This window comes from Mytilus edulis, chromosome 1, assembly GCF_963676685.1.
Source record: "Mytilus edulis chromosome 1, xbMytEdul2.2, whole genome shotgun sequence".
NCBI lineage: Eukaryota > Metazoa > Mollusca > Bivalvia > Mytilida > Mytilidae > Mytilus > Mytilus edulis.
In genome coordinates this window covers 34,760,762-34,772,744 of record NC_092344.1, presented here as the reverse complement: position 1 = coordinate 34,772,744, position 11,983 = coordinate 34,760,762, and the positions used below count along the sequence as shown (strand labels likewise).

Here is an 11,983-nt window from a genome sequence, read left to right as displayed (position 1 = left end):
AGATTTGGTCGCCCTGTTACCTGACCACATACTGGAAACATCTTTGACAAGCCAGGATCATATAATTAAGATGTCGTTTGCTCTGGTGTGTATTTCTTGTAGATTTGTTACTGTAGTATAAATAAGGGCCCAGTCTTTCTCAACGTATAATTTTCTGGGTTTATAAAGCATTGTCTGTAATTTCAACATTCGTATTATCTTTTTTTTTTACTATTATCTGCATTTCATATACAAATTTTGTTTAGCTGTCATACAAGTGAGAGGTTTAGCTAGCTATAAAATCAGGTTTAAAGTAAAATCACAAAAATACTAAACTCCGAGGAAAATTCAAAAAGGAAAGTCCTTAATAAAATGGCAAAATCAAAAGCTTAAACACTTCAAACGAATGGAAAACGACTGGTATATCCCTGACTTGGTAAAGGCATTTTCTTCTGTAGAAAATGATGGATTGAACATGATTTTATAGCTAGCTAAACCTCTCACTTGTATGACAGTCGCATCAAATTTCATTATATCGACAACGATGCGTGAACAAAACATACAGACACAATGGGTAAAAATGTCAAAAATAGGGGCATAGCAGCTAATATTGTGTTATCATCTTAATCACTATAAAAACAAACAAAATGCTTAATGATGAGTTTATCTATTATTATACGGTTTTACTTATCTATACACAAAGAAAAAAGTTAAGCACCCCCTAATATATTGCATTATATTTTTTTTTACCAAAATGTTAATTTGAATATAAATATAGATTTTAACAAGACCAATGTTCCTTTAAAAAGATGTGAACATACAGGTTTGCCCGGTTATTAAAAAAGTTATCAAATGTACCAGGATTATAATTTTATACGCCAGACGCGCGTTTTGTCTACATAAGAGTCATCAGTGACGCTAGTATTAAGATATCGACGTATCATGCACGTGAACCATGCCTCCCATGCAAATTACACAAGGCAGTTTCCCCGCGCTTTAAATTTGAGTATTTAAGTCCGGCGATTTGAAAATTTTATTCACACTCTGTGAACATGGTTCGAAGACGAAGATCGGAGGCTCAAAGATGGATGATTAACCGCATGCGATCATCAGGGCTATCTTATAAAGCTATTGGACGTCAGATGGGCTACCATTATACTGTAGCCAGCAGGCTTGTGCGGAAACGCATCCAAACCAATAACGTAACAGACTTGCCAAGATCCGGTAGACCATTTGTAACATCGCAACGTGAAGACAGGGCACTGCAACGCCTGGTTAGACGAATGCCATTCGCAACAAGTCCTGTACTTAAAAAAGAGAATGGTTACTCATAGACAGCTATCAACCAGAACCTTGAGGGACCGGTTGAAATCAGCAGGACTGAAGTCAAGAAGTGTAATAAGACGTCCCATGTTACCTGACCGACATCAACAACTGCGTTTGGCATGGTACTTAATTCGTCGTGGTTGGAACTTGAGGAACTGGCCTAAGATATATTGGTCAGACGAGAGCCGGTTTGGAGACATAAAAATACAGCATATACCCCAAGAAACATCAAAGCAACTGCCCTACGGTGGAGGCTCTGTAATGGTATGGGTATGCATCTCTCATGACTGCAAATTGGACTTGGTCACTATACCAGGAAACCTTAATGGTGATCAATACATCAGAGAAATACTTCGGCCAGTAGTTATACCTCATTTTGATAACCACCCATTAGCTGCAAGACCTATCTTTATGGATGACAACGCTAGGCCCAATCGTAAAAGGGAGGTTACCGCATTTCTGCAAAGCAAAGCAGTAACTGCTTTTCCATGGCCTGCAATGAGCCCGGATTTAAATCCGATAGAGCATATTTGGGACACGTTGGGCCGTCGGCTACAGGCAACCGAACCACCTGTACAAAATTTACGTCAGTTGTAAGCAGCGTTGCACCGGCAATGGCGGCAAATACCACAGCAGGAAATCCGACGACTAACTGAAGGGATGAGATACAGGGTTAAGGCCTGCATCCATTCACGTGGTGTTTTCACCCAATATTGAATACTGAACTATGGATAACGTTAACAGACTTACAATTGAAGCTAAGTGAAATGACATTAGTATCATGCATAACGAACTCAGTAGTTCCATACTTAAAATTGACACATTTTAGTGTTTTAACTGGACTTGTGGTTTTATGACAATCTATTCATTAAATTATCATTTGTGTTGCAATTTGTTGTGTAGTTCTTAAAAAGCTTATGTTATGTCCTTTCAGTCCCCATTACTAATTATGGCACCAATTGTCCCAGGATCCCATGTCCCTTATCGTAATATTTGTCAATTCGAAATTCGGGGTGCTTAACTTTTTTCTTTGTGTATATGTAAAATCCACCCTTATTGGGTTGAAAGATTTTAAGAATTGGCGTAGAATTGCACGTTTGTTGTTACACAGATAGATATAAAATAATGTTGTTTAAAGTATGACGGGATATATAAGTACAGAGTCACGTCAAATGGATATCACAAAACACAGACTTAACATTAAAAGTAATATTAATAAAGACAACTAAAAGAATACTATAAGACGTCATTAAGATGATAAACAACGTCAGTACGCAGTGATTAAGATGATTACACAATGTTAACTGATGTACCCCTATATCAAGACCATCGTGTATTATTTGTGAAGTTGATACGGAATATTGATCAACAAGGTAATGGTACTCCTAATGAACCTTTTTTTTTAGAAATAGGACGAAACGTTCTGTTACGTACCCCTGATTCATCAACTTTCTGCTCAGACACTGGTGACGTATTGCAAAGTCTTGAGTAGGAGCTGCAAGCTCCTGAATACCGAATAAGTTGGGAAATGAAGGGAAACCACCCATTTTCTACGTAAGCAATTTCAAAGACCAAGTTAGTTTAAAAAGGAATATGACTTGTTTTCAATTCTTTTCATGTGTTTAAGCTTTTGATTTTGCCATTTGATAAGGGACTTTCTGTAATGAATTTATTTGAAGTTGGGTACTTTCGATATTCCAGTACTTGTGTTTCCTATCATAACGTTGATTATAAAATTGTTAGGTACTACGAATATTAACTCTCGAATCCATGAATAAAAATACATAATGCTAAAGATCTCTTTTTATTACTTCATCCAAAGATAGTATCCCGTGTGGCTTTGATTTATTATTGACATGCATGCACCTGATTTCATGGGGAAAGTTAAATGTCATAATACAAATGTAATAATATTAAAAGTAGGGACATTCTCTTCTGAAATTGTTTAGCGCCACAGCCATTTAAAGAAAGTCCAACAATATTTCAAGATTCAACCGGATTTAGGGAGATTTTTTTGAAACTGGTCAGAACAGTTCCATTTCAAAGCAGATCCAATAAATACAGTTTTCTGTTGACTCGGATTTCATTTTGAATGAGCTTTACTGTGTATTACTTCGTTTGTTTACACATTAGCTAAATGTACAGGTGGAGGTTGAGATCTCTCAAAAAAGTTTAATCCCGTCGCATTTTTCGCTTCTGTCCCAATTCGTGAACATCTGTTCTTTATTAAATCTTGTGTGTGTTTAAAAACATGGATCATATGTATAGTTCGGAGTTAAGTTTGTCGTCCATTTAGCTCAACTAGTACACATTGTTTGTTAAGGGGTACGGGAATGGCTTCTCTTCAACTTCATACTTTCTTTGGCCTTTTTAACTTTTTTGGATTCGAGCGTCACTGATGAGTCTTTTGTAGACGAAACGCGCGTCTGGCGTATATACAAAATTTGGTCCTGGTATCTATGATGAGTTTATATGTAAAGAGGTTTAATCCCACTAGCTACTAACATAAAGTATGACCCAAGCCTTTATGAAACGATGAGCCTTGTAAATGTTTAGTTGAAACAGCTGTATATGCTGTTGAAATAAAATACGTTTGATTAATTCATCATAAGCATAACGTTCAGTGGCAAATATTTCATTCATATTAATGTTCCGTCAAGTGGGATGATCGGACTATAGTTTGGAACTTCAGACTGTTACTAGACAAAGATGATATATAGAGAATTGGCGTTGTCATTTTGTTTCAGATTTATGAGTTTGACTGTCCCTTTGGTATCTTTCGTCCCTCTCTTTTGATAAGCAATTTTTCTACACCACACTCTATCTGCAGACCTTTCAAAGGTGTTTTTAGGCAAGTTTTGTTTAACGAATAACGTGCAGAGTAGTGGAAGTGAAAAATACGTGTATCCCTTTTACTGACCCACCATAACTGGGCATATTTTCATTCTAAACTCAATATACCTACTACGCTTTTATTTACTTTAAAAAAAAACGTGGTAATGAATGTTCCGATAGTACACAAATGATATATTTAATCGGAGTAGCCTCCCGTTCGACCGATAACACTCACATAATAATTTGTATTGTATCGTAATGTCTTATAGAATTGATGATAAAACGAAATCGGAGAGCATTGATGGACTAAACTACGCAAAAGAGGTTGTTGCACAAAGGGTTAACCTACCACACAGATTTGAGAATATCTTTAAAGACGTAAGTATTACTTTTACCTCGATGTCCTATATTTTAACCTTTGTAGTTATAAAATAAACAAGCAAAACATTGGCGTTTGTAATCTCCGTAGAATATTGTAGGAAGAATTTGTATAAACTTACCTACATAAAGGTTTAGCATGGGTATGTCTATAACATCGTAGCAGATACGAATAGATGAATACAAAACTTGAATTTCCCATAGCTCTTCACATAAACTGTCTTTGGAATCCTCTTCCTTATACATCATTAGGTAGCAGACATGATGAAATCATTGTCTTGATCCTATGAACAATTTACATGGAGATAAAAATGGGATTGAAATACAATGAAAGAAATGCCTTCCAATGTTTCCGATACAGTACATATATGTTTTATTTTGCAAAGGGAATTAACTCTTTCTCATTTAAATGCTTGATACTTAGGTGGCACGGTAGTATTTGCATTCCAGAATTTAGGTTGCTCTTTTGTCTACCCTACTGAGGTAAATGTATCTAAACAGTGTGATTGGACAAAAAATACAGTATCAACTGAACATACTTTCCCAAACTGAGGGATGAATCAGGTGTAGAAAAATATGAAATAATTTTACATATACAGAGGAAAATGAATTTTTGAGAATTTTTTTTAAATTTTGTATTCACTGCACCATAAAAGACCTAACAGTACTAGTGGCCTTAGGTTTTTAAAAATAGCCAAAAAAAGTAAACGGTCATGATACATATTCAAATTCATTTCTGAATAGTAAAATGAAAGTACTTCAGTTAACTGTGAATGTAGAATTTTTTGCAGTGTTAGAAAGTGGTGAAAATTCTGGAAATACTCCCGTGCCACCTTTACAACCACGCATATTTCATCATATGTCCTTCATACAAAGTTCGGATTGATCCGGATTGGCTATAATTCAAATCAGTTCAATTCACGATTTTTATTTTTATTTATTAGAAAGAGCACAACAGTGGCGTAATAACAATACTGTTATAGAATACATTGGGCGATTACATCAAATGTATATGTTGTGTACAAGTTATTATTTTGTACAAATTATAATTTGTACAAAAAAGAATTAAAATCCATTTGAATAAAAGAAACTTTCGGTTTAAAGAGACCATTATGCTGTTTCACCAGATACCAGTCCTATATAGACACACATTTAAAAAAATGAGATTAAACGGGGAATGTGTCAAAACAACAACTCGACCAATCAACGAAAAAACAGCAGAAATCAACCAATGAGACGGGCTGCAGCTGGCCCCTAAGCAATGTATAAAAGTTCATCGAAAATCGAAGTCACACTATTTCGAAGACTGAAAATTGTAGATACGCTTTGAACGAGTTTGGTATTAAGAATTTTTCCATTTCTGAGTTTTATTTAAAATATGTGTCTATATAGAACTGGTATCTGATGAAACAGCACAATGGTCTCTTAAAACCGAAAGTTGCTTTTATTCATATGGATTTAAATTCTTTTTCGATTTTTTTTATCTATTTTCTTTGATGTTGAGTTTATACCTAAATTTGGAATTATGTAACATTTGTTCAAGAAATGTATATCATTTTCAACTTGTCCTTCTCAAAATTTACACAACCTCATTAGAGAATACCATCAGTTTCTTTGGCTAATGTGTGTGCACTTATTTAATTTTGTTTCCAAGTTGTTTTGGGGTTCAAATTAAAGTTTAAAAAATGTTGTCTCGTAAATTTAGTATATATTGTATTGAAACCCTCAAAGGTGATTAGGGAATATAAATATGGTCACAAAGGTATTTTCCGACAGGTAGTAAAACCGTTGCGAAAGAGAGGGTTTAGTTTGGCTGTGCGGGATTTACAAGTACGAAGCCACGTCCGGTTTTATCAGTTCATTAAATTTTGAGTAAGTTTTGGATTTTTAAATATATTGGTCCTGAGCATCATTGAACAGACATAACCTGTGCATCTGGTGTAGTAAAACTGGTACTGTTAATGGTATTAAATCTGACCTTCATCCCAGACAGCCTCTCCTACATAACCTAAATATTTTATGCATTGTACGTCCTGAACAGGCATGACATATTTGCTACTGGACGTTAAGCAATCAACAATCAATCATTAAAAAATATGTTTAAATCCCATCTCTTTTTGAGACAATTTTAACTTTTCAATTTTGTTTTTATAAAAATCTTCTTATTTTTGTTTTAAACTAGTGTTACAAAGGTTATCAGAAGATATTTCAAAATATTTGGATAATTCAGATAGTTTTTAAGACCATGAATTTTCTTCATGTGTGAGAGTTTTACCACTTTAAATGGTCTGAGAAATTCATGTGGACCGCCAGAGTGGTCACCAAACTCGTACACGAGTAGCTCTTCACGTTTCGGGTATTTGTACGCGTTTGTCTTTCAAATGTTACCGTGTCAAATTATAAATATTATTTGAGTTAGCTTTCAAGGCAAGACATATTCTATGATCAGTGTCTACATGACAAAACTGTCAAAATCATAGCACATTGTTTATTATAATAGGATGTTGACAACAAACAATTAAAATTATGTTGATATAAAATAGTCGAATACGTGTTTCAGATAGAGATTATATCCGGAGGGAATGGAAATATTGTATGTAGATATACTATTCCGAAGAACTTGTCCAATACTCATGGTTCATTACATGGTGGAATTATTGCCAGCTTGGTAGACGCTGTATCAACTTGGGGACTTTCAACTGCCACAAAGCACCACAGACATATAAGTGTTGATCTTAGCGTTAGGTAAATTATTTTTTTTTATTGTGTTTATTGTCGTGAATGATGTTTTGAACATATGGCTATGAACCATAAGATTAGAATGACTATTCCTCCGGGTGTTGGATTTTCTCGCTGTGTTGAAGATCCATTGGGGGCATTCGGCTGTTTTCTGCTCTTTGGTCGGGTTGTTGTTTCTTTGACACATTCCCTATTTCCATTCTCAAATTTACTGATATTGTATTGGAAAACTGTCCCTCGATTTCTGAAGATGTAGAGTTTAGGTTGTTTTGAACATAAAAAATGCTGAACATCTAGCATATAGAGAATAACTGGTTGCTAAACAGTAAAGAATAGAGAATAATCGGTTTCTAAAATATAAAGAATGGAGAATAATGGACAACACTTATAAAAAATAGAGCATAATGAGAATTGATAGAGAAAAAATATAAAAAAAATACAAAGAATAGAGATATAAAGAACATCCCTATCCTGAACCTCATACATGAGTTGACCAATTTGGCCTCCAACACCGCCAAAATGCGGACGCCACGTGACCGTTGTTTATGTTTTTGCGGTATTTTCTTCATTCCCATCTGCAATGTATTTTTTTTCAATTTCACGATGCTCCTGTTTTGAAAACAAATGCCCAGATAATGAGAATTGAAAAAAGTTATCCTTTGTGTAAGTTTTGAAAAAAGCTATTGTCGAATCTTCCAAAAAAGTAGGATTAAATTTCATTGTTGCATTTTTACTATTGGTAGTTATATGAGAAAAGCAGAGCTTGGAGAGACGATAACTATTGAAGGCAAAACAGTTAAACTTGGTGGCAGGGTTGCCTTTCTAACAGCCACATTGCTTGATAAAAATCAAAAGATTATTGCAACAGGAAAACATACAAAACTGATTTTAGGTAAGATGTTACCTGTCTCACAGTATACAGATAATAAAATCAGCAATGCATTATGGTGTTACTTTGAAAACATATGCAAAATTAATGGCACTTATTGAAATTTTGGTCAAGGTCACGTCGAATTTAAAAATTACATTTATTGTTATAAATCAAAGATCATTCTATAAATATTCTCAATGAATAAATTGCCATACATTTTTCAATATATAATGTATTATATTATAAATCAAAGTAATGGAAGTGTAAACAAGTCGCGTTTAAGTGTTCAAAATAAACCGTTAAAGCGTCGAGTTCAATTGCATGGAGAAAAAAATCAGTACATTTTTGAAGGGGTCAGTCTCCGGGTGTGGGATTTTCGAGCCACATCTAGTTTACACATATTTTCAGGGATATAGAACGCATTTGTTTGACTTATTATAGTCCGCTTACAGCATGAAAATAAAATAAAAGTTATGAATTTCAAACAACCGTTACTATGGTTACTACAACATGGGGTCTAGCCCAAAACAAAGAAGTTTTATTATTTCAACTTTCTATCTGTCAGTATAGATTGTCATGTACAAAATGTAATTTTAGATTCTTTTGTCTTTCAGAAAACAAACTCTAATACACCTTTACATTCTTCATGAGTGATTGGTCGATATTTCCCCACCATGCACTGTATCAACGATGGCAAGAAGTACTGACAAAACAATCAAATCTATGGGAATTGCGCAACAGAGTTCTCGAAATGAGCCAGAGTTTTGCACAGTTAGTTCATGTGTACCCTTAATGTGTAATCTATATTTAAATGGCAATGAATATGCATAAATTTTGTTTCTTGTGACAATAAAGCCATAAATATTTATTGTTTTAACAGCTTTATACATGTTAATCCCCTGGCTGTTAAATCAGATAACTAATTATACATATGTAAAAGAAGTAACATTCTTGTGAACTTATTAATGACAATCATTTAGTTAATTTGTCTCGACAGGAGGTCTAACAGGCATCCTTCATAATATCGTTTTGTAACCACCATGCGACTATTTTTCTTGAACACCTCTTTGTTGAATTTGATTTACCAACTTTAGTGTTATATGGGTTTTTATAAAACTTGCCAACTATGTTACGTTTATCGAAAAAGGCTTTCATAAAACCTTAGAAAAACGAAATATTGAAAAATTAAGTCATAAATGAAAAAAACTAGGCCTATGTAATAACCAAATTCAATTAAAAAAACATATTTGGCTACAGGGTTATCATTCAAACCGTAATTATCTATAACAACATTGAAATAGGTGCGACTTTACAATTTAGTTTTAGATGTTTACTTAATTGATTCAAAGCTGTTGATTCTTTAATGTATTTTTCCCAATACATTTGTGTTGTCCATTTGTCTGTTTACATATATATACGAATTATGAGCTTCTGCGAACAATGAAAGCACAAGCGGCAGCTGGTTCTAAACGACAAGAATTACACACACATTATTCAGGAATTACTGAAGAACCATTGGTGGGCTTCGGTTGTTATCTGCGCTTTGGTCGGGTTATTGTCTCTTTGACATATTCCCCATTTCCATTCTCAAAATATTGAACCTGAAGTTGTTAAAGGTTATTTCCAAAACAAAACAAAAGAACAAACAAACAAACAAACAACAAAAGAAAACACCTCTGCATGCTTGTAGACTATCAGTTCTGAAGGTATCATATTCAGCCCAGTAGTCAGTAATTTGGTACTGACTTGATTTATAACAAACCTTTCTAAAAATGTCCGTATGTAAAGAAATTATCGGAAAATAACTCATAAGTCAACGTGTTTTTGTGCTTCGTGTCTATCTAGTCCTTTCCACCTTATTTCGAGCGAATCTCATAACTTGCGGTCTGTCTTCGACAACTAATTTGTTTTTTAAACCATAGGGTATCTAATTTTAAAACGAGTTCTTGTCCCAAAAAGGAAATAAAATATAACATTTTTGTCTACTGTCTTGGTTACTGAAATAGATATAAAGAAACTTTAAATGCTTTTCGGTACGAAGTTTTTTCACAACTCATTTTAGTAACATACAAAAAGAGTAAAATCACACAAATAATGAACTCCGAGGAAAATTTAAAACGGAAAGTCCTTTATCAAATGGCAAAATCAAAAAATAAAATACATCAAACGAATGGACAACAATTGTCATATTCCTGACTTGGTACAGGCAAATGTAGAAAAATGTGGATTGAACCTGGTTTTATGGCGCGAAACCTCTCACTTGTATGACAGTCGTATCAAGTTTTAAGGCAACAAGTATGATAGCCTATAGAAGATATAGCATCATTTAATCCGGTCCCGGCTATTGAAATGTGGAATATTTCTGGAAAGCGCTCCAGACGACCCAGTAAGGCACCCTATGGTCGTCGTGAGGATTGCGATGACGTGGAAGACGATGTTGATATTTTTTCTGTCCTTTATCCTGATTTTGATAAAGAAAATCACTGAGATTATCAAAGCAGAATCAAGACTATCCCTTTGTTCCTGTCTAACTTGTGTAAACGAAAGCATCAAAATAAAATTAAACATCTATCATTTATATTAGTGTTTGTCAAATGAATGTCATTTTTGCAGGACCAGTAGAGTTTTCAGTCCTCTGGTCCGGCTGGCCAGTACAAAAAAAAAGCTTAAATTCGACCCCTGATGATAGGCAACAATTTTATGATATGAACTGAAGCGATGTATTTAAATATTTAATTACTGAACTGAATATATAAAACAGAAAAATAAGGCCAACGCGACAAGAAGAGGGCAAGGATGTAAACAATTACTGATCAGAATTCTCTTACTCAGTTTTTCAAATCGATTCTTATCAATACTTAAACAGTTTAAGGTGTTGTCAATAGACAATATTCTTTCGATGAATAAAGAAAATCAGACAATTTGCATTTGCATGTATATGTTAATTAACATTCTTTTAAAATGGACGAACATGGTTACCGATGTAAACAAACTATCGATTTTGTTACCTTTATCATAAGAAGAGTTGATTTTATATTGTTTTTGCTTCACCAGTTCCCAATTTGTTTTGTCATAAAATCGACTTTGATGATGAACAATTCATTTTATATTATTACTAACTAGTAGATAATATTAGAAAGAGTTTGCGTATTTTTAAAAAAAAATCTAGAGAGTAAATTATTCCTCAAAATAATGAACTAAAACATTTTTAATGATTTAATGTTAAACACTACCTAAAGAGCTGCAGCTTTAGATTTGTTTAATTGTACAATGAGAGTAAATGTGTATTTGTCTATCTTTTATTTGTTCATGATTCTAAAAGAAATTCTTCATCGACGAATATTTTGAAATATTTTATGAACCCTGACTAAACTTTATGAACAAATTTGTTATAGTTTAAAACTTTTGTAATACCTTGAATCACAGAATGCACTATATCATCAGTGTCTTTCGATTTACTGTTATACATGTATATCTGGAGTTATTAAGAAATTTAAACTAGGATAAATCATATCTGTTTAGAAGTTGTCATGTTTGAAGGTCACATGCATCACGGTTTGTTACAAAACTTCTCTAGGTATGATTCTGACCATGTTTTGTTTTCAACTGGTCTAAGGCCGGGTTCTAGCGAGGTTTTATACAGATCGCAAAGATCACGTGTTCATTCTTTGCACAAGGTTAAGTTCGGTTAACGAAACACAGAATTGATGGAAGTTCTTCAAATTTAAAAGCTTTTTCGTATTTTGTTTGATAGGGTTTGATGATCTTATTTTATTTTATTTTTTTAAAAAGAATATATAGAATGAAATTCAAAACAGTGTGGCTGTGGCCATTGATTGACACATTAAATTCATC

At 33.7% G+C, this 11,983-nt stretch overlaps 1 protein-coding gene across 1 annotated transcript; it reads left to right on the top strand.

Moving 5' to 3' along the window:
• The first annotated feature begins 4,336 nt into the window (after nt 1-4,336).
• LOC139481726 (acyl-coenzyme A thioesterase 13-like) lies at nt 4,337-8,996 on the top strand. Its single transcript, XM_071265217.1, has 4 exons — nt 4,337-4,518; nt 7,079-7,263; nt 8,001-8,149; nt 8,743-8,996. The coding sequence occupies exons 1-4, from the start codon at nt 4,399-4,401 to the stop codon at nt 8,754-8,756; spliced, it is 468 nt and encodes a 155-aa protein (XP_071121318.1). The 5' UTR covers nt 4,337-4,398; the 3' UTR covers nt 8,757-8,996.
• The last annotated feature ends 2,987 nt before the right edge of the window (nt 8,997-11,983 follow it).

Coding starts and splice junctions, on each gene's coding strand:
- LOC139481726 (XM_071265217.1), top strand. CDS start 4,399: ATGTCTTATAGAATTGATGATAAAACGAAATCGGAGAGCATTGATGGA. Junction 4,519..7,078: donor TTGAGAATATCTTTAAAGAC/GTAAGTATTACT, acceptor TACGTGTTTCAG/ATAGAGATTATATCCGGAGG. Junction 7,264..8,000: donor AGTGTTGATCTTAGCGTTAG/GTAAATTATTTT, acceptor TACTATTGGTAG/TTATATGAGAAAAGCAGAGC.